This window comes from Oratosquilla oratoria, chromosome 31 (assembly GCF_046742065.1).
Source record: "Oratosquilla oratoria isolate Oo_2021 chromosome 31, ASM4674206v1, whole genome shotgun sequence".
NCBI lineage: Eukaryota > Metazoa > Arthropoda > Malacostraca > Stomatopoda > Squillidae > Oratosquilla > Oratosquilla oratoria.
This window is the reverse complement of record NC_134807.1, coordinates 18,803,513-18,826,597: the sequence shown is the minus strand read 5'-3', so window position 1 is coordinate 18,826,597 and position 23,085 is coordinate 18,803,513. Positions and strand designations below refer to the sequence as shown.

The 23,085-nt window shown below is 42.0% G+C and overlaps 1 protein-coding gene across 5 annotated transcripts in view; it reads left to right on the top strand.

The window, feature by feature from the left end:
* The window catches only part of LOC143041468 (ral GTPase-activating protein subunit beta), a 73,546-nt gene extending 50,668 nt beyond the window's left edge, over positions 1-22,878 (top strand). For all 5 annotated transcript variants that reach the window (XM_076213370.1, XM_076213368.1, XM_076213367.1 and 2 more), the window contains 16 exons: positions 1,237-1,377; positions 2,476-2,561; positions 2,688-2,828; positions 5,528-5,635; positions 5,895-6,093; positions 7,634-7,847; positions 8,364-8,457; positions 10,046-10,204; positions 11,333-11,503; positions 11,621-11,756; positions 13,077-13,238; positions 13,668-13,780; positions 14,902-15,040; positions 15,691-15,826; positions 16,843-16,959; positions 22,410-22,878. In XM_076213370.1, coding sequence (XP_076069485.1) covers positions 1,237-1,377; positions 2,476-2,561; positions 2,688-2,828; positions 5,528-5,635; positions 5,895-6,093; positions 7,634-7,847; positions 8,364-8,457; positions 10,046-10,204; positions 11,333-11,503; positions 11,621-11,756; positions 13,077-13,238; positions 13,668-13,780; positions 14,902-15,040; positions 15,691-15,826; positions 16,843-16,959; positions 22,410-22,527 — 2,234 coding nt within the window. In that variant the 3' untranslated portion in view covers positions 22,528-22,878. The remainder of the gene's footprint in view (positions 1-1,236; positions 1,378-2,475; positions 2,562-2,687; positions 2,829-5,527; positions 5,636-5,894; positions 6,094-7,633; positions 7,848-8,363; positions 8,458-10,045; positions 10,205-11,332; positions 11,504-11,620; positions 11,757-13,076; positions 13,239-13,667; positions 13,781-14,901; positions 15,041-15,690; positions 15,827-16,842; positions 16,960-22,409) is intronic.
* Positions 22,879-23,085: the final 207 nt, after the last annotated feature.

The following is a 23,085-nucleotide window of genomic DNA, read 5'->3' as shown; positions in this document are numbered from 1 at the left end:
TTCATGTAGGGTCCCAACTTAATCTATATCTTTGGTTTCCAGTTATCATATTTAGATTTGAACTCATTTATTGTTTAAGCTTGGGTTATATCACCTAAGCTATTCCACATATACATCCATATGGAAAACTATATGTGTGTATGTGCGTATTTACCTAGTTGTATTATACAGGAAGGGAGCTATGCTCGTGGTGACCTGTCTTTGTATCTCAGCATCAAGTTTTTTCTTAAAATCTCGTATAGTGTTTGCACACACTGTTTCATTGTCTAATTTATTCCATGAATCTATCACTCTGTGTGGGAAGCTGTTCCTTTTTAAATTTCTTCTGTAACTATCTTTTTTTAGATTCTTTTCATGTCCTCTTGTTTCACCGTTGTCCCATATTAACAAGTTATCCCTATCTAAAACTTCCATTCCTTTCATTATTCTGTAGATAGTCAGCAGGTCACCTCTTTCTCTTCTCTGTTCCAAAGTTGGTAGTTCTAATTTGGACAGTCTTTGCTCATATGTTAGTTCGGAAAGAGTGGGTGCTAGTGTGTGTGTGTGTGTGTGTGTTTGTGTTTGTGTATTTGTGTGTGTGCACACTTACCTAATTCTAATATACAGGAAAGGAACAGTGTTCATGGGGCCCTATCTCAAACATGTGTGCGTGTGTGCATGAGTGCGTGCGTATGCCTGTGATTTTAAAGGAGTAGGAATATTCATTATTTGGTGTATATTATCAATAGAGTAATTTTTTATTTTGGAACAATAATTAGAAGTAAATCAATTTCTAAATTCTGTTATGCTTTTATACTTTTTTCAGTAATATTAATGTTTTGGCAGAAATGTGTTGTAGTTTTAGAGAAGCTTTGCTTGCTTGAAGTTGTACTTATCTAAGTATTTTTGTCCAGTTTGTTGCAGTTGGATTTGCTCTTTTTTTATATTTATTTTTTTTCTTATGCACATGGCGATCCTTTCAGTGTGTCTTATTAAATTTCACATGTTTATCATCTTTTACATGAAATAAACCTCCTTATAAGGGGGATTATATATATATATATATATATATATATATATATGCAAAGAAATCACAAACAACATGTGATTCACAAAATAGTGGTTACTTTTATATATATATATATATATATATATATATATATATAAATATATATATATATATGTATGTATGTGTGTGTGTGTATGTATGTATGTATATGTGTAAAATTTATCATTATTGTTTATTTCTTCTTGCAGATTCAGCCCATGCTTTGTTTGTCCGATCTATATATCTCGTATGCCATCGGCTGATTTCATCATGGAAGTCAGATGTTAATATTTCACTAGCAGGCCTTGAATTATTGTCAGGGTTGGCAAGACTCAACATTCCAGAACAAGGTAACCATGCATTATTCTTTGAAACCGAGATTTTCTTCTTTAAACTGATAAGAATTATAACTGTTTTGATTATTCTTTATGTATTTGAGGATTGCATTTTTAGTTCCACTTTACAAAGGAAAAGAAGACAAATATGAATGCAGTACCTTATGAGAATTCTGTTAAGTGTGGTTAGAAAGGCATATGAGTGGGTGTTAATTGAGAGGACTAGGATGGGGACAGGAGTAATTAAGGAAGAACAGTATGGGTTTAGGAAATGAAGGAAGTAAAAAGGTAAGGTGGACGAATCAAATTTTTGTAGTAAGGCAGGTGTGTTAGAAATTTGTGGCAAAAGATAAGGATGTCATTTGGGCTTTATTGGATTTGGAGAAGGCATATAACAGGGTTGACTGGAAGGCATTGTTGGATGTGTTGTAGATGTATGGTCTAGGAGGACAGCTATTGAGGGCAGTAAAAAAAAAGTTGCACACAAGTATTAGAGCTTGTATTAAGGTAAGGAAGGGAGAGAGTGAAGGGTTCGAGGTGAAGATGGGTTTGAAAGAAGACTGAGTAAGTGAGAGGGGACCTGGAGGACCTATAATCACTTGTGTATATTAACCACTTCCATATGGTGACGCCTACGTAGGCGGCATGAGGAGCAAGTGGGTATGCAATGATGCCGACGTCGGCATCTTGATTATATTTATTGTAGTCGTACTTACGTAAGCTCAATTCTCTCTAAACTGGCTTCATCATATTTTCTATGGTCATCAAAATTCATGGGTGAAAGAGAAGGAACGATTGAGCACTGACTTTATTTTTTATAATACGATTATTATGACGCAACATCGTATGTCGGGCAGCTAATGCTGCCAGACGTGCAATGTGCCCCGGAGTGAAGAGGTTAACAAGACATTTTTATAATAACTTAGAGGTATTACTGAAAACATTTATATACTCTAGCCATGGTGTTTAGATAAAACAACATTTACAATATACAGCTTTCTGTCAGATCATTGAATGAATTTTTTTGTTTTATTGTATGAATGTGATACTCTCTCTTTATTTCCTAAGTTATTATCCTTTAAGTTTAAACAGAATGTATCTTGTCTATACCAGATGGTCTTGAGTGTAAAAGGGCAGTGAAGTGGTTGTGTGATTACATTGTCTACCAGTGTTCTCGACCTCCTCCTGCACATTCCAAGGTAGATCATGTAGATTCTATTTGTGTATCATGCATTAAGTTTATAAAAGACATTAATATACTTAAAAACATTCCACAATATTTTGTACTCCTGATGCCTTTCACAATTATTTCTCATAATTTTCAGGACTTGCATTCAACCATTGTAGCAGCATTTAACTGTGCCAGTGTATGGTTGGTTGCACATCCGTATTTGCTTCAGGATAAAGAATGTTTAGCAACGGTGTTAGAAGTGGTAGAACTTGGTATATCAGGCTCTAAATCTCAGGTAACTTTATCCCATAGCTAAGGTGAATATGTATTTCTTAAGTATGGAAGACCTTGATATAATTATTGGTCTTGTTTTTCATTCTTACTTGGGAATGTGTTTAACAGTAACCAGTGAATTACCCACAGTTGCAATATACAAAACAGGGTAATGTGGACAGGGAGCTGTATGGTACTAACAAAACAACATCCCACCTCCAAATGTCACTATCTGCAAACTTAACAGCCAGCCATAGAAATTATTGATAAATCCATAAATTACCTGTTGTTGAAATGTAAATCCATCATCAGACATAGAGAAGAAGAAGGTGTCAATCTCCTCACGTCCATGGAGTACAAACAACACCATTAAAATTTTCAGAAAAATACCTATGGTTCTAGCCAGTGGCATGTCACTGAACTCTGTCCTTTAGTTGCTCCAAACAGCCTCACAGAATCTCTTAAGTGAGTAACTTAACCACTTTGAGACGAAGATGGTGTCATGAGGCAAGAGTGGGTAGATGAGGATGCCGGCATCAACGTCTTGATTATGTATATATTCTATTGTAGTTTTAAATGAGTTATTCCCGGATTCTGTGAACTGGTTTGATAATATTTTCTGTGTTTATTATGAGAGTAGTAGAGCATGTGTCAGGATTAGAAATGGAGAGAGTGAGTGGTTTAAAGTAAAGGTGGGACTTCGTCAAGGATGCGTTATGTCGCCCTGGCTGTTCAACTTATACATGGATGGGGTGATGCGAGAGGTGAATGTTAGGGTAGTGGGTCAGGGATTGGAGATGGTTAAAGAAAATGGAGAAAAGTTGGAGGTGAGCCAGCTGTTGTTTGCGGACGACGCTGCGCTTGTGGCAGGGTCAGAGGAGGGATTGAGGAAGCTGGTGGCAGAGTTTGGGAGAGTATGTGATAGAAGAAAGCTAAAGATAAATGTGGGTAAAAGTAAGGTGATGAGATGTACAAGGGGTGAAAGTGGCAGTAGACTGGAAGTGAACATTAAGGGAGAGCGACTGGAGGAAGTGGATAGTTTTAGATACTTGGGTGCAAGTGTAGCAGGAAAAGGTGGAGTGAAGGTGGAGGTAGAATGTAGATTGAGAGAAGCGAGTAAATGCCTTGGTGGTTTAAAGAGTGTAATGAGGAATAGACATTTGGGAATGGATGCGAAGAGGAGACTGTATGAAGGAGTGATTGTGCCAACAGCACTGTATGGGGCAGAAACGTGGAACATAAGAGAAGAAGAGAGAAGGAGTTTGAATGTGTTTGAGATGAGGTGTCTGAGAAGTATGGTGGAGGTTACTAGGCTGGATAGAGTGAGAAATAAGGAGGTGAGGAGGAGAACAGGGGTGAAAAAGGATTTGGGAGATAGGGTTGATGAAAGAGTATTAGGATGGTTTGGACACATGGAAAGAATGAGTGAAGAAAGACTAGTAAAAGAGGTATGGAAGGCAGATGTGGAGGGAGTGAACATGAGGGGACGTCCTAGGATGAGGTGGATGGATGGGGTGAAGGGGGCTTTGGGGAAGAGGGGAATGTCTGTTGAGGAAGGAAGGGAGAGGACGGAAGACAGAGGTGAGTGGAGAATGGTTGTATATGGATGATGTTGTGACTGCATGAGGAGTAATGGGCGGGGGGGTGGGGGGGCGGGGTAGTATGTGTGAGTAAATTTTGACGCAGCCCGAAGGGATTTCTCCCCGTCCTCGCCTTATATGCAAAGGGGGACGGAGAGGGGGGGTCGCCGATTAAATGAAGCGGCCTTGCTGTGGATGTACTGTGTCTTGCAACACTACTTCTGACCCAGGGCGGTGGGTAGGGTGCAGGGATGACCCGTCATCCAGGAGGTGCTCAGATGAGAGGGAGGGTGGGAGGGGTGTGGAGTGTATTTAGGGATGAAATGGGTGGGAGTGTTTTTATGCCTTTCCCTTTTTGGCTACCTCCCTTGGAAGGGGGAAAAAGCCTTGGTATATGTATGTATGTATTATTATTCAGAGTAAAAGAGAATGAGTAGTACATCAGTGACTTCATATTTTATAATGAGAGTAGTGTGATGCAAATTACATATGGCAGCCGATGCTGCGCACAAGAATTTGAGTCATACTGAAGTAGGTAAGGGCTGAGCCAGTGCCCATGCCATAGGTTTATTGCAAGAGAGAACTGGGTTAACTGAGTAATTGATTGACAGGTGGCCTTGCTGTGGATGTACTGTGTCTTGCGACACTGCTTCTGACCCAGGGCGGTGGGCAGGGTGCAGGGATGACCCGTCATCCAGGAGGTGCTCAGATGAGAGGAAGGGTGGGAGGGGTGTGGAGTGTATTTAGGGATGAAATGGGTGGGAGTGTTTTTATGCCTTTCCCTTTTTGGCTACCTCCCTTGGAAGGGGGAAAAAGCCTTGGTATATGTATGTATGTATGTACCTTTGCTCTGGTTTATTTTCTTTCTTTGGGTTTCTATCTTGACTTCTTGTAGGAGTGTGCCCCTTAGAGTACCAAACTAAGGTGAGAGGGAGGGAAGGGTGCTGGATGGGAGTGTAAAGGGTTGAAGTGGGTACTTGCCTTTTGATTTGGCTATCTCCCTTGTAAGGGGGAAAAACCCTTTGTATATATAGAATAGATTGATAGGTGTCTATCACTCATATGCATCCTAGGTTTAATAAAAATGTCTAGATTATTTAACACAATTTTTTTATAAAGTTTTCTTAATTGTATTTTCCAGCTAAAACCAGGAGAAGCACCAAAATTGAAACATGAAAAGGAACTCAAACCAGCAAGCATGAGAGTCAGGGAAGCTGCTGAAGCACTGTTGTCCTGCATTCTCTCACAGGTGAAGCATAATTGTTATATTCAGCGAGGGATTCTTCCTCTCCTTTCTTTCTTTTTTCCTTTCTTCCTCTCTTCCTTCTTCCTTTCTTCCTTCCATGACCCTTCATCCACAAGGAGCTCAAGATGAAAGAGAGGAAAAGGGTGGTGGATAGGAGCGGAATGGGCGGAAGTAGGCACTTGCCTTTTGACTTGGCTACCTCCTTTATAAGGATAGGATAGACTTCGATTTGTCTTAAAAATTGATAAATTTCTACTTTCAGGTTGGTAATTTTCCATCTGTATGTGGAGCTGAGTCACTGTCTTCACTGTTGGATGAGGTGACTCTACTGAAGCATTGCAACACATGGGGAGGTCCAGAGTCCATCACCAAAGACCTTGCTACACAACATTTTCGATACTTTGTGGCTCAGAACACTATCATCTTGGCTCTTTTGGAACAGCCATTAGGAAACCATCAAGGTAAGCATGTATTTTTTTTTTACAAGGATAAAGCAATAATGGTTTTATAATGTTATGTTTGTCTAAAGTAATATAAGGGGATTAATAAAGCAGATTCTTAGGACATATAATGAGGAGGGAAGGGTTGGAAGAGGTGGTGATGACAGGAATGGTGGAGGGAAGGAGAGCAAGAGGAAAGCAGAGGGAGAAGTATATGGATGGGCTGATGAGGGCGACGGGAAAACAACTCAAACCAGCACAGATGTTACAAGTAACTAGGGACTGTGAACGGTGGCGCTCCATGGTTACCGAAGCCCAAGAGGATATGGCACAATGGTAAGGTAAATAAAGCAGAGTATTGAACAGTAAGGTAGTATCACTCAATGTGTGCTCACCTCTATATGTTTAGCAGGTAGCCAACCAGACAGATGTGAGTGTAGTAGTTTTCAGAGGGATTAGTTTGTTGAGCATAGTTGGGAAGACATATGGGAGGGCTTTAATTGAGAGAATTAGAAGAGGAACAGAGCAAGTAATTGGTGAGGAACAGTGTGTGCTTAGGAAAGATAGGGGTTGTGTGGATCAAATTTTTGTGGTATGGCAGATATGTGAGAAAGCTTTAGCAAAAGGTAAGGATGTGTTTTGGTATTTTATGGATTTGGAAAAGGCTTATGACAAGGTAGACAGAAAGGCACTGTAGGAGGTTTTGGAGATATATGGGATCTGGGGAAAGCTGTTAATGGCACTCAAGGATGAGATGGATGGGTGGGGTAAAAGGGGCATTGGGAAAAAGGGGAATGTGTTGAGGAAGGATGGGAGAGGGAGTGGTTATGTATGATTGATGTATGATGTATGAGGGAACAGAGATAGTTGCTGATTAAGTGAAGCAGCCTTGGTGTGTCTTGCTGCATTGCTTCGGACCCAGGGTAATGGGCAGGATACAGGGATGACCCATCATCCATGAGGAGCTAGAATGAGGGAAGAAAGGATGGTGGATGGGAGTGGAATGGGTGTGAGAGGGTGCTTGCCTTTTGACCTGGCTACCTCCCTAGTAAGGGGGGAAAAGCCCTTGGTATATAGATAGATAGGTATAGCCAAGACATGCACCCACCCCCACCCATTCCACTCCCATCTATCACCCATTTGTTTCCCTCTTCTTTTTGCTCCTTATGGATGAGGGGTCATCCCTGTCTCCTGCCCACTGGCCAGGTCAGAAGCAATGCAGCAAGACACAGCACATCCATGTTATGGGATTTTGTTTTGAATCTACTTGTGTTGAATTCATTTGCTACCTCTGCTGGGAGTGTTTACTACCTTTCACATTGTAAAGAGACTAAAAAAAAATTGTGATGTTGATAAATATTATTCAACTCATTATCATCCTGTTGTACACTGTTGCAATAGAAAACCAAACCTCAGTAATACTTGTATAGAGGGTGTCCCTACATACTAGTAATGGTTGAACATAAGCAATGTATTGATTTAGGTAGTAATACTGAATGTATTGGACATATTGATTATAAGTGACGATCACTGGTATTTATGTGAAATCTTTCCTTGACAGATCCACAACCAACTGTTACTGCATTAATACGTGGTCCATTCGGTCGTGTTGCATGGACAATGCAGCTTAGGCATTTGCCTCGCCATAAGTCGTCAGCCAAACTGTACACCGCAAATCCTGGACGACCTCTGCCTATGAATGATGTTGGGATCCGACACAATGTCAAACCAAAGTTCTTTCCAGATAGTGTTGACAGAATTCCATTGTGTAAAGTGTAAGACAATTAAAAGTTTGCATAAGACATTTTCAGATTAGTCCAATTCAAGAAACCCATGGCCCCTAAGAAATCAGCCATGGTCACTGATTCAGCCAATAGGTCATTCAATGAAGATCTTTTGTGAAGTTGTCAATAGTGAATGTAGGACAGTGTAATATTATGTTTAGGAGGAATCAAGACACACAAGTATGATGCTAGCACACCAAAGATCAAGTCATTGCCCATTACTAACACTTCCTATATAGAATTAGCTTGGCATTAGATGCAAAATACCCTCGATGCAAGTGCCACACAAAAGATGCAAAACATACTATCTTTCACTGTCTTATACTCAGTCACTCCAGATAGATACATTTTTCCCAGAGCAATGGATTGATGAATTGACAGCAGCTAATAAGATTTATGAAAAGTGTACTGAATACATTCCAAAAACTTTATCATAAGTTCATAGTGTATTTACTTTATAATGTAGAAGACATTATTTTTATTTAAAAGTTGTTTCCTCTTTTTCAGTGATAAAAGTATTCCTTCATTAGAGAGTGTAATCATGAGTGATGATAAGTCCATTCTTGAACATGATAAACTTCTACAGATCTTAGACCATCAGGTGAGCTTTGATAGGTTTCTTTGTTATGTGGTAATACACAACCAACCCAACATCACCAAAACACCATTACAGGAAGACCAAATGTAATAGAGGAGTTTAAACCTCACACCTATATTGGTATAACAACAACAAAACTAACATGATACTTAACTTGCCATCCATCCAGTGAATCTACTTAGTCACACTACACTACCTCACACAACTAAACATTTACAAGAAAATATCTAGACATGAACACTGGCAGCTATTCCTGGAAGCCATCTACATTCAAACAAACAATCCAGCATTAATGTACAAGTCAAGGAGCTGCAGGCCTTGCTTTACATGAAGTGACTGGGTCCTGGTAGATCAACCTCACACACTAAGAAAGACCCAACAAACTTTCCCTAAACCTTGCACTCTCGTTGGCCCATGATAAGGTGATCAGCGGAGACCTCTCCTCACAAACATTCCAATAATCCTCACATACATACATACATATACCAAGGCTTTTTCCCTCTTACAAGGGAGGTAGCCAGAAAGGAAAAGGCATAAAATCATCCCCACCCATTCCATCCCTGAATACACTCCACACCCCTCCACCCTCCCTCTCATCTTAGCACCTCCTGGATGATGGGTCATCCCTGAACCCTGTCCATTGCCCTGGGTCAGAAGCAGTGTCGCAAGACACAGCACATCCAAAGCAAGGCCGCTTCATTAAATTGGCGACCCCCCCTCTCCATCCCCCCATGCATAAAGGAGAAAACGGGGAGAAATCCCTTCGGGCTGTGTCAAAAATTGCTCACACATACTACCTCACCCCCCATCACCCGCCCATTCCACCTCATGCATCACAACATCATCCATATACAACCATTCTCCATTCACCCCTGTCTTCTGTCCTCTCCCGTCCTTCCTCAACAGACATTCCCCTCTTCCCCAAAGCCCTCTTCACCCCATCCATCCACCTCATCCTAGGACGTCCCTTCATGTTCACTCCCTCCACATCTGCCTTCCATACCTCTTTTACTAGTCTTTCTTCACTCATTCTTTCCATGTGTCCAAACCATCCTAATACTCTTTCATCAACCCTATCTCCCAACCCCCTTTCCACCCCTGTTCTCCTCCTCACCTCCTCATTTCTCACTCTATCCAGCCTAGTAACCCCCATCATACTTCTCAGACACCTCATCTCAAACAGATTCAAACTCCTTCTCTCTTCCTCTCTTATGTTCCATGTTTCTGCCCCATACAGTGCTGTTGGCACAATCACTCCTTCATATAGTCTCCTCTTAGCATCCATTCCCAAATGTCTATTCCTCATTACACTTTTTAATCCACCAAGGCATTTACTCGCTTCTCTCAATCTACATTCTACCTCCACTTTCACTCCTCACACTTCATGAATAATGACCTCATTCTCTTGAAAATGGTAATGCTACCTCACAAGTGGAAGCCAGTAGATAAGAAAAAATAAGAAAGAAGAAATGTTAGATCATGTTCCTACTCAGAAGAGCAGAAATAGAATGGGCAAGGATTTTCTTGGACATTGGTATAATTATGTGATTAAAAGTTTAGGTTTATTCTTATCCAGCTTGTAACTTTTCAGATTGCCTTCGAAGAAAATGTAAGAAGACAAGTGGAAACACGCCCCAGTCATTATCCTGATGTGGAGACAGAATGCTCAGCTCCCCCACTCTGCCACGAATTTCAGACTGCCAGATTATTACTGTCTCATTTTGGACTCCTCTCCATTGAAGCTCTTAATGTAAGAATATAATGAGTTATATCATTTGAGGGGACGGAGAGGGGGGGGGGTCACCGATTTAATGAAGTGGCCTTGCTGTGGATGTGCCGTGTCTTGCGACACTACTTCTGACTCAGGGCAGTGGACAAGATGCAGGGATGACCTGTCATCCAGGAGGTGCCAAGATAAGAGGGAGGGAAGAGGGTAGAGGGGAGTGGAGTGTGATAGGGATGGAATGGATAGGAGTGGTTTTTATGCTTTTGTTTTTTGGCTACCCCCGTGTAAATGGGAAAAAGGCTTTGGTATATGTATGTATGTCATTTGATTAATAATAGTGTGGAAGGCAGAGGTGGATGGAGTTAACATGAGGGGAAGACCAAGAATGAGATAGATGGAAAGGGTGAAGGGCCTTGAGTAAAAGGGGAATGTCTCTTGAGCAAGGAAAGGAGAAGACAAAGGATCGGTGTGAGTGGAGAATGGTTGAGAGTGGACAACAACTTGATGTGGCTGAAAGGGATTTCTTGTCTTCTCAAGTTTTGCATGGGGGGATGAGGAGAGAAGGTCACCAAGTAAGTGAAGTACTGTGGATGTGCTGTGTAGGTGTGTATGCATATATTTATATATGTGTATTTATGTAGTTGTATTTTATGGGAAGGGAGCTATGCTCGTAGAAATCTGTCTGTATCTTTCAGCATCTAGTTTGTGCTTAAATTCTTGTATGGTTTTTGCACATACTATTGTTTCATCCAATTTGTTCCAGACATCCGCCACTCTGTGCGGGAAACTTTTTAGATTTCTTCTATAACTATCCTTTTTGAGTTTCTTTTCACGCCCTCTTGTTTTTCTTTTATCCCACTTTAATAGATCTTCTCTGTCAAGGACTTCCATGCCTTTCATGATTCTGTAAATGGCCAGTAGATCTCCTCTTTCTCTTCTTTGTTCCTGGGTTGGTAGTTCTGGTTTGGACGATCTTTGTTCATATGTCAATTTTGAAAATGTTGGTGCCATCTTTGTTGTTGCTCTCTCGATACTTTCTAATTTCTTTAATTTTCTCTTTTGTGCTGGATGTGTGTGTGTGTATGTATGTATATATATATATATGTGTGTGTGTGTGTGTGAAATACTGAAATTTTATATTTTTGCCTACAGGAGTGTGATACATCTCCAGTTCCTTCCTTAGTGGCAATTGATGCTTCAGTTCAAGGTTTCAGTCATGATCTAGATGGACTAGACCATACAAATAATCGCACTGTTGACACAGTACATATATTCTATGTTAGAAATGGTCAGTGTAATGCTCAAGAAATATTAAGCAATGTTGTAAGTATTTTTTTTTTTTCTTCCTTTCACCTGTGTTCATTATTCTGAAAGGTTATTGCATATATTTAAGCAGTTTAATATTGAGAATTTAACTTTGGAAAAAAAAAATTATTATAGGTTTCGTCAAAATGTGTGCACCCACATTTTCTGGAGTTCCTCTCCTCACTTGGTTGGCCAGTAAATGTTCATCACCACCCAGGATGGACAGGATCTATAGCCACAGCATTTTCTGTGACAACTCCACCAGACAATTGTAAGTAATTAGCATCAAAGGATTTACAAAGGCGGAGCATGCCGACAGGAGACCTTTTGATCCATATCATTCGTGAATTTATATGAAATGAAAACGCATTTTCCTCTGCATGGGTATATTTAATCTGTCTGCCTCTTTTCATCGAGTCATTTACAAGAGACCTACATCCCCAAGCACATCCTAAGGATGAAACAAGAAATTCACACCAGCAACATTCTGTTCACAAATCTTTAAAACATACTCTCAGTACCCCAGAACACCTCTGTCTCTCTCTCTCTATATGTATATATATATATATATACACACACACACACACACCAAGGACTTCTTCCCCCTTATAGAAGAGGTAGCCAGTCAAGGCATGCACCCATTCCCACCCATTCTACTCCTATCTATCATGACACATACATACATACTCGTACATATATCAAGGGCTTTTTCCCCCTTGTAAGGGAGGTAGCCAAAGTCAAAGGCATAAATCCACTCCTATCCATTTCATCCCCACATACTCTACTCCCATTCACCACCCCTCCTTCCCTCTTTTCTTGGCTCCTCACAACACATACTTACAAAATCAGTTAATTCATTATTCCAGGTGTCTCTTGCAGGCAACATGACTCCCAGGTAATTGGGTACAGCTACAGGGCTGGCCTAAAGTCACTCGGGGAAGAAATACGGTTGTCAAGGAATTATTAGTGTGGGACATTGTAGGATGAGGTTGTATGATGTCTTATGTGCAGTGGTTGCAACTAGGGCAGTTGGATTTTGTGGTCAGGCCTACTTTTGTGTTGGTGTGGTTTTAATGCTGGATGGTATCCTGAACTCATCTTGCCATCTTTGCACATTTGTCACTTCCTCCTTGAAACATGTATGATTAGCTCCTCATGGTCATCCCTGTCTTGGGCAGTGGGCAGGAGACTGGGATGACCCTTCATCCACAAGGAGCTAAGATGAGAGGGGGGAAAGGGTGGTTTATGGAAGTAGAATGGGTGCATACCCTTGACTTAGCTACATACATACATATACCAAAGGATGTCCCCCACACACAGGGGGTAGCCAAAAAGAAAAAAGCATAGAAACCACTCCCACCCATTCCATTTCCTATGTATTCCACTCCCCTCCACCCTCCTCCCTTCCTCTTATCTTGGCACCTCCTGGATGACAGATCATCCCTGCATCCTGTCCACTGCCCTGGGTCAGAAGCAGTTACTTGGCTACCTCCCTTATATGGGGGAAGAAGCCCTTCTTATTCAGATAGATATGATTGGCACAGAATGTTATGTAGTACATGTCAAAACTAAAGTGTGTTTATTTTTGCAGTGATAGCACCTGGTCCTGACCATGGAGGCTGCCTTTACAGTGGACGCACCCACATTTTATACTGGGCAGATGCACTCAGTGAAATGGCTTTTGTGGTTCCATCAGTTGTGCCAAGCCATCCAAGTCCTCCAAACAGCACAGGCTCCCATGATGCACCAAATGGTATGATTGAGTTGTTTTTATACTGCTTAAAATAGTGTTTGAAAACTGCTCCTGTAGTTAGGGATAAGAATGCTGCCACGATATTCCAATGCACGTTATAAAAAGTGACTAAATAGGGCAGACTGGTGCTCATCAACTGCCACTTGTGCAAACATTTGGGCCAAGGACATAAACCCACTTCAGGAATTAGCCCAGGGCATAAAACACTAATTCCCAAAGTGGGTTTATGTCCTGGGCCCAAATGTCCACACAAGTGGCAATTGGCAGGTGTTGGATTAAGAGACCTAGGTGTAACATTTTAGGTATATCCACCAAATACTTTTGAGTATCGTTTGTACTTACAAGACCCTATAAGCTTGATTGATGAAATATATTACCCTTAGCATTGGTCAGGACTTTAACACAGACCCTTCCAACCAATTATTCCAGTTTCCATGGCAGTGGATCATCCAGAGCGTTTTGTAATGGAAAAATGCGACTCCCTTCCTATAGTTGATCCAGAGGTGGAGGCAACATCCTCTCTGTCTTCCCAGGCATCACAGGTAAGCTGAATAAATATTCCTTTTGTACATCTATCTATCTGTATACCAAAAGGCTTTTTCCCCATTATAAAGGAGGTAGTCAGCCAAGGCATGCACACACCCTCATGCATCCCACTTCCATCTATCACCCATTACATTCCTTTGTATCTTGACTGCTTGTATATGAAGGGCTATCCTTGCCTCCCACCCACATTGCCCAGGTCAGGAGCAAGGCAACAAATACCTCCCACATTGCCTTCTGATTGACCTTATCATAAGTCTTCTCTAGATCAATAAACAATCAAAATACATCCTTAATTTTTGCCAAAATCTTAACACATATCTGCCTTTAGCTCAACAATTTGATCCATGCGTCCTCAAGCTCTCCAAAACCCACATTGTTCCTCACCAATCACTACCTTTGTAGTTCTTTTAATCCTCTCAATTAACACCCTCCCCTATGCCTTTCCAACTACACTCAACAAAGACAAGGCATAATTCCACTCCCACCTATTTCATCCCCACCCACTCCACTCCCATTCACCACACCTCCCTCCCTCTTTTCTTGGCTCCTCCTGGATGATAGGTCATCCCTGCATCTCACCCATTCCAGTGGGTCAGAAGCAATGCAGCAAGAGGCAGCACATCCATAGCAAGGCTGCTTCATTTAACTGGTGACCCTCCCTCTCTGTCTCCTGATGCACAAAATGAGAAGACAGGGAGAAATCCTTTTGGGCTGTGTCAAGATGTCATTCACACATAACAACTCCCTAACCCCCCCATCCCCCAAGCACTCTCTTTTCCTTTGTAAAGTGGATTTATACAAGTATTTTTCCAGTCCTCTGGCTCATTCCCCACCTTAAGCTCACATTAAACAACCTCACTATCCAGTCCACTATCACCATTCCTCCCTTTGTCAGACACCACAACATCCATCCAACCCAGGTGTGTTACAAGCTTTCATCATTTTCGGTACTATGTGCACATCTTTTCATATATCCATGTCATTTTCCTCTTACATCACACAACCCTCCACATTCAGCAATTCTTAGAAATACTCCACCCATCTTCCCTTTGCTGCCTTTTATCTTGAATTATTGAGTTATTTATTTACTCATTTATCATTCATTTTTCCATGTCAGACATCTGGAAGTCATTCAGGTGTTGGAGAGCCTCGACGTAGCAAAATAGGACGTCAGACAAGTTCCATGTTATGCTGCGACCATAAAGTAATGGTTGTGTGGTTAGAGAGCTTTGAAGATATCAGCACTTTCCCCACAGGTATGTAGTTTTATTTTTTGATTTTTTTCTGTGAAAAGATGTAAAAAATACATTTGAAGTTCAGAGGGAGAGATCTGGGGCTCAGTTTTGGAGATCAAGTGCCAGCCTCTCATTCCCACTCACAAAAACCCGCCGCTCTCATCACACATTATCCATAAAGACATTTCCCATCATCATGTATTTTCCCATCTCTTCACTTAACAGTATTACCACTTCTTCCCTCCCATACCCCCTCCTCACTCCCAGCACTCTCCCCCACCACACTTCCATATTAAAAATTGCCCCTCCCTTTCAACTTAGTTCCATTTAATACAAACACATCCATCTTATTTCTCACAAAAACTGTCAATCTCTTTCATTTTACTGTGAACTTTACCACAACCATGCACATTATTATTATTACTATTTGTATTATATTATTATGATGTAGTAGATGATCATTGATTGAGCAGATTAGAGTGTCGCTACTTGTGTCAGAGATCAAGGTGATGGCAATTTGAACCCTGATACCAATAAATTGGACCAAGGGTATGGTTCATTAAATTCCACACTACAAAGTCTTCTATAAAGGGTACTGTCATAGCTACCTGATAGCGAGGAGTTTGCAATGTTAAACTGACTCATTATTATTATATATATTTCTTTTTCAGCTGATCTGTATGGTGAGACAGCAACTGGTCTGGAAGGAACTGGTTGGAGAGAGAAAGAGGCCAATGTCTTCATCATTTTCATCCAGGCTCTTGCCAATGGACTTTTCCGCATTAAACTTCATGGACACAATACAAAGTAATGAAACTAGTATTATGTGTCCAAAGTGTAAATGAAAGATAATGGGTATTATGGTTCTTTGATTATTAACTAATGGATATACATGTGTACTACTTTGCCTTCATTTGGTTTGGGACTTGTGAGTGATTGGAACCTGCATGTGGTGATCTTGTCAGATATATATTCAAAGAAATTATCTTCCTGGTAGCATCAGTAAAACATATAACTTTATTTCCACAGTCAAAGAGTCATGATAATTGTTGCCTCAAGTTTCAGTGGCTGGAAACCTGCAGCCCCACATTGGCTGACAATGTTCCTTAGGCACTTCATAGGTCAGTATGGGAACTATTTCTGTGTCACAAGCTTGCAGTTGTAGGAGGAAAGCTGTTGCCATTGTTAGCTCTGTTACACGGAAAGATAGAGAAAATACAATTGAAGTTGGTAGAGATCTGGAGCCCAGAGCATAAAGTGCCAGCTCATTAGGGTGGCACCTTCAGGAACTGTGTTGACAAGTTTTGAAAATGACAATTGATTGAGTAAGATGATGAGATATACAAGAGGCAAGAGTGGTAGTGAGCTGGAGTCCAGTCATAAAAAAAAAGAGAGGTTAGAGGAAGTGGGACTGGAGCATTGGGGGTGGAGGTAATCTGTAGACTGAGGGAAGCAAGTAAATATCTTGGGGTAATGAAAAGTGTCATGAGAAATAGGTATCTGGGGATGGATGCAAAGAGAAAACTGTATGAAGGGGGGATAGTGCCCACAACACTGTATGAGGCAGAGACTTAAGGCAAAGAAGCTTGTTGGTATATAGATAGAAGAAAGTAACCAGGACATAAGGTTTGTAAGAATATTTTATTGCAGTTTTCAACCAAGACTTAATATTATATTGGCATTTTCCAATATAGTATCCATATGGTAAAGCTAGTAGTGTAGATACTGTGCAAACAGATATATGCATTAAATTCTAAGAGTATTACGTGATTATGACTATCTGGATGATTTATATTTAGATTACATCTTTATATTTTTTGCAGATTGAGTATGGCAGGACCACTGGTAGATGGACAAGTTGTGAGTCGACGAGTTTTGGGTTCCTTAGTTCGTCAGACTTCCCTCAACATGTGCAGACGCAAAAGACTAGAAAGTGATAGGTAGGCCATCAATTCTAATATGCATGTAATCTGAGAACACAATAGCTGACATGTATTTATTGAATATGAAAGTACTGGAAGGGTAGAAGCATAAGTGACTTTGTCATTGGTTCTCACCTTTACACTTACATATGGTGGCATGTCATCAAAGACACTGGATCTTCTATCTATATACTAAGAGCTTTTTCCCCCTTGTAAGGGAGATAGCTATGTCAAAGGCACACATTTACTACCACCCTTTCCCCCTTCTCATCTTAGCTCCTCATGGATAACATAACATCCTTGTATCCTGCCCACTGCCCTGGGTCAGAAGCAATGTAGCAAGACACAGTACATCCACAGCAAGGCTGCTTCATTTAATCTGTGACCTCCCCTCCATCTCCTCAAGCAGAAAAAGAGAAGACGGGGGGAAATCCCTTCGTGCTGTGTCAAATTACCATTCAGACATACTCCCTCACCTCCCCCCCATCGCCCACCCACTCCCATGCACTGCGGCATCATCCATACACAACCATTCTCCACTCACTCCTATCTTCTATCTCAACTTCATTCCTGAAAAGACAGTCCCCTCTTTCCCAATGCCCCTTTTACCCCATCCATCCATCTCATCCTTGGTCTCCCCCTCATGTTCATTCCCCTCTACCTCTGCCTTCTACATCTTTTGTACTAAATGTGGGTAAAAGTAAGGTGATGAGATGTACAAGGGGTGAAAGTGGCAGTAATCTGGAAGTGAGCATTAAGGGAGAGCAACTGGAGGAAGTGGATAGTTTTAGATATTTGGGTGCAAATGTGGCAGGAAAAGGTGGAGTGAAGGTGGAGGTAGAATGTAGATTGAGAGAAGCGAGTAAATGCCTTGGTGGTTTAAAAAGTGTAATGAGGAATAGAAATTTGGGAATGGATGCTAAGAGGAGACTGTATGAAGGAGTGATTGTGCCAACAGCACTGTATGGAGCAGAAACATGGAACATAAGAGAGGAAGAGAGAAGGAACTTGAATGTGTTTGAGATGAAGTGTCTGAGAAGTATGATGGGGGTTACTAGGCTTGATAGAGTGAGAAATGAGGAGGTGAGGAGGAGAACAGGGGTGGAAAGGGAGTTGGGAGATAGGGTTGATGAAAGAGTATTAGGATGGTTTGGACACATGAAAAGAATGAGTGAAGTAAGACTAGTAAAGGAGGTATGGAAGGCAGATGTGGAGGGAGTGAACATGACAGGACGTCCTAGGATGAGATGGATGGATGGGGTGAAGGGGGCTTTTGGGAAGAGGGGAATGTCTGTTGAGGAAGGACGGGAGAGGACAGAAGACAGGGGTGAATGGAGAATGGTTGTATATGGATGATGTTGTGATGCATGAGGGGAATGGTAGTGTGTGTGAGCAAAAATTTTGACGCAGCCCAAAGGGATTTCTCCCCGTCCTCTCCTTTATATGGGGGGACGGAGAGGGGGTGTCGCCGATTTAATGAAGCGGCCTTGCTGTGGATGTGCTGTGTCCTGCGACACTGCTTCTGACCCAGGGCAGTGGACAGGGTGCACGGATGACCCGTCATCTAGGAGGTGCTAAGATGGGAGGGAGGGTGGAGGGGTGTGGAGTGTTTTCTGGGATGAAATGGGTGGGAATGATTTTATGCCTTGTCCTTTTTGGCTACCTCCCTGGTAAGGGGAAAAAGCCTTGGTATATGGTATGGTATGGGAAGGCTTATGGGAGGATCTTGATTGAGAGGATTAGGAGAGGAACAGAGGGAGTAATTGGTGAGGAACAGTGTGGATTTAGGACAGGTAGAGGTTGTGTAGATCAGATTTTTGTGGTAAGACAGATATGTGAGAAAGCTATAGGAAAGGGGAAGGATGTTTTTTGGGCCTTTATGGATCTGGAAAAGGCTTACGACAGGGTAGACAGAAAGGCACTGTGGGAGGTTATGCGGATAGGAGGAAAGCTTCTCGGAGCTGTCAAGAGTTTTTATGAGAGTAGTAGAGCTTGTGTCAGGATTGGAAATGGAGAGGGTGGGACTTTGTCAAGGATGCATTATGTCACCCTGGCTGTTCAACTTATACATGGATGGGGTAGTGCGAGAGGTAAATGCAAGGGTAGTGGGTCAGGGATTGGAGATGGTTAAAGAAAATGGAGAAAAGTGGGAGGTGAGCCAGCTGTTGTTTGCGGACGACACTGCGCTTGTGGCAGGATCGGAGGAGGGATTGAGGAAGTTGGTGACAGGGTTTGGGAGAGTGTGTGATAGAAGAAAGCTGAAGATAAATGTGGGTAAAAGTAAGGTGATGAGATGTACAAGGGGTGAAAGTGGCAGTAATCTGGAAGTGAGCATAAAGGGAGAGCAACTGGAGGAAGTGGATAGTTTTAGATATTTGGGTGCAAATGTGGCAGGAAAAGGTGGAGTAAAGGTGGAGGTAGAATGTAGATTGGGAGAAGCGAGTAAATGCCTTGGTGGATTAAAAAGTGTAATGAGGAATAGAAATTTGGGAATGGATGCTAAGAGGAGACTGTATGAAGGAGTGATTGTGCCAACAGCACTGTATGGCTCCACAGAAACATGGAACATAAGAGAGGAAGAGAGAAGGAGCTTGAATATGCTTGAGATGAAGTGTCTGAGAAGTATGATGGGGGTTACTAGGCTAGATAGAGTGAGAAATGAGGAGGTGAGGAGGAGAACAGGGGTGGAAAGGGAGTTGGGAGATAGGGTTGATGAAAGATTATTAGGATGGTTTGGACACATGGAAAGAATGAGTGAAGAAAGACTAGTAAAGGAGGTATGGAAGGCAGATGTGGAGGGAGTGAACATGAGTGGACGTCCTAGGATGAGATGGATGGATGGGGTGAAGGGGGCTTTGGGGAAGAGGGGAATGTCTGTTAAGGAAGGACGGGAGAGGACGGAAGACAGGGGTGAATGGAGAATGGTTGTATATGGAAGATGTTGTGATGCATGAGGTGGAATGGATGGGGGGTGAGGTAGTGTGTGTGAGCAAAATTTTGACACAGCCCGAAGGGATTTCTCCCCATCCTCTCCTTTATATGGGGGGACGGAGAGGGGGTGTCGCCGATTTAATGAAGCGGCCTTGCTGTGGATGTGCTGTGTCTTGCGACACTGCTTCTGACCCAGGGCAGTGGACAGGGTGCAGGGATGACCCGTCATCTAGGAGGTGCTAAGATGGGAGGGAGGGTGGAGGGGTGTGGAGTGTTTCGGGGATGGAATGGGTGGGAATGATTTTATGCCTTTTCCTTTTTGGCTACCTCCCTAGTAAGGGGGAAAAAGCCTTGGTATATGTATGTATCTTTAATTTCCTTCTTTCACACACCTTCCCAAATTGTCACTAACTTCCTTAATCCCTCCTCTGATCCTGCTACAAGCACAGTGTCGCCAGCAAACAAGTGGCTTATTTCCCATTTCTCTCCATTTTCTTTAACCATCTCCAATCCCTGGCCCATTACCCTTGCATTTACAAATACATACATACATACATATACCAAGTCTTTTTGCCCCTTACAAGGGAGGTAGCCAAAAAGGAAAAGGCATAAAATCATTTCCACCCATTCCATCCCTGAATACACTCTACACCCCTCCACCCTCCCTCTTATCTAGCACCTCCTGGATGACGGGTCATCCCTGCACTTTGTCCACTGCCCTGGGTCAGAAGCAGTGTCGCAAGACACAGCACATCCAAAGCAAGGCCGCTTCATTAAATCGGCGACCCCCCCCCTCTCCGTCCCCCCATTGCATAAAAGGAGAAGACAGGGAGAAATCCCTTCGGGCTGCGTCAAATTTGGCTCACACATACTACCTCACCCCTCATCCCCCCGCCCATTCCACCTCATGCAATCACAACATCATCCATATACAACCATTCTCCATTCACCCCTGTCTCCTGTCCTCTCTCGTCCTGCCTCAACAGATATTCCCCTCTTCCCCAAAGCCCCCTTCACCCCATCCATCCACCTCATTCTAGGACGTCCCCTCATGTTCACTTCCTCCACATCTGCCTTCCATACCTCTTTTACTAGTCTTTCTTCATTCATTCTTTCCATGTGTCCAAACCATCCTAATATTCTTTCATCAACCCTATCTCCCAGCTCCTTTTCCACCCCTGTTCTCCTCCTCACCTCCTCATTTCTCACTCTATCTAGCCTAGTAACCCCCATCATACTTCTCAGACACCTCATCTCAAACACATTCAAACTCCTTCTCTCTTCTTCTCTTATGTTCCATGTTTCTGCCCCATACAGTGCTGTTGGCACACTCCTTCATACAGTCTCCTCTTAGCATCCATTCCCAAATGTCTATTCCTCATTACACTTTTTAATCCACCAAGGCATTTACTCGCTTCTCTCAATCTACATTCTACCTCCACCTTCACTCCACCTTTTCCTGCCACATTTGCACACAAGTATCTAAAACTATCCATTTCCTCCAGTCGCTCTCCCTTAATGCTCACGTCCAGTCTACTGCCACTTTCACCCCTTGTACATCTCATCACCTTACTTTTACCCACATTTATCTTAAGCTTTTTTCTATCACATACTCTCCCAAACTCTGCCACCAACTTCCTCAATCCCTCCTCCGATCCTGCTACAAGCACAGTGTTGTCCGCAAACAACAGCTGGCTCACCTCCCACTTTTCTCCATTTTCTTTAACCATCTCCAATCCCTGACCCACTACCCTTGCATTTACCTCTCGCACCACCCTATCCATGTATAAGTTGAACAGCCAGGGCGACATAACGCATCCTTGACGAAGTCCCACCTTTACCTCAAACCACTCGCTCTCCATTTCCAATCCTGACACAAGCTCTACTACTCTCATAAAAACTCTTGACATCTCCTAGAAGCTTTCCTCCTATCCCATATATCTGCATAACCTCCCACAGTGCCTTTCTGTCTACCCTATCGTAAGCCTTTTCCAGATCCATAAGAGCCCAAAAAACATCCTTCCCCTTTCCTATAGCTTTCTCACATATCTGTCTTACCACAAAGATCTGATCTACACAACCTCTACCTGTCCTGAATCCACACTGTTCCTCACCAATTACTCCCTCTGTTCCTCTCCTAATCCTCTCAATCAAGATCCTCCCATAAGCCTTCCCAACTACACTTAACAAGCTAATCCCTCTGAAACTACTACATTCACACTTGTCCCCTTTTCCCTTGTAAAGAGGAACTATACAGGCACTCCTCCAGTCCTCCGGCACTCTACCCTCTCTCCAGCAAACATTAAATAACCTCACCAGCCAGTCCACCATCACTGTACCTCCCTTTTTCAGACATTCTGCATTGCATCCATCCAGACCAGGTGCCTTACCTGCTTTCATCATCTTAACAAATAGAAATATATATTCCATAAGTATATAATGAATGGGTAATTGTGTACCAATCTTGATCTGATTCATGTAAATACAATGATTTATAAGTTGGATTCTTTCTTCATTTTTCTTTTCTTTTCATACAGCTACCAGCCTCCTCATGTACGGCGGAAACTTCGCATTCAGGAAATTGTGCACAAATACAGATGCAAGATGACAGAATCTGAATTCTACACCCAGCTCTTCACAAGCCCATTGTGTTAGACATCTTCCTCTGTAACTCCTGTAATTGCCAAAGAAAATATTTTTTTGTGGTTGTGTTTTATTAATCAAGGACAGATAACACAATCAAAAATATTTTTTTAGAAAGAAATAGTATGGTTGTGCTTCTTTTCAGAAATCAGGCATAGGCAAGTCTGGTTTCATATGGTCAGATAAGATTTTTAAAAGTTCCAATAGTTGCATTTTTTTCTGTTAATCACAAAAAATATATGCTAGTTATATGAAGTAATTTGTTACTTGATTTAAGATTTTCAGAGTATAATAATGTACCCATGAGTAACCATAATTGTTTTGTCTACATTCATTATTTGAATAAACCATATATGGCTTTAATCACTTAATAATTATTTCGTATCCCTGGGCAAGTAAACATGCTATATTAGATTTAAGTACAGGTTACAGAAAAAGGAGAACAAATACCAGAAGTTTTTGAGAGAAGTGGTGAAGGATAGATTTCAGAGTAGAAGAGGAATAGATTTGTTTCAAGGAGGAAGTGACAAGATGTGCAAGGATGGTATGTAGATCAAGGGGGATGGGAGG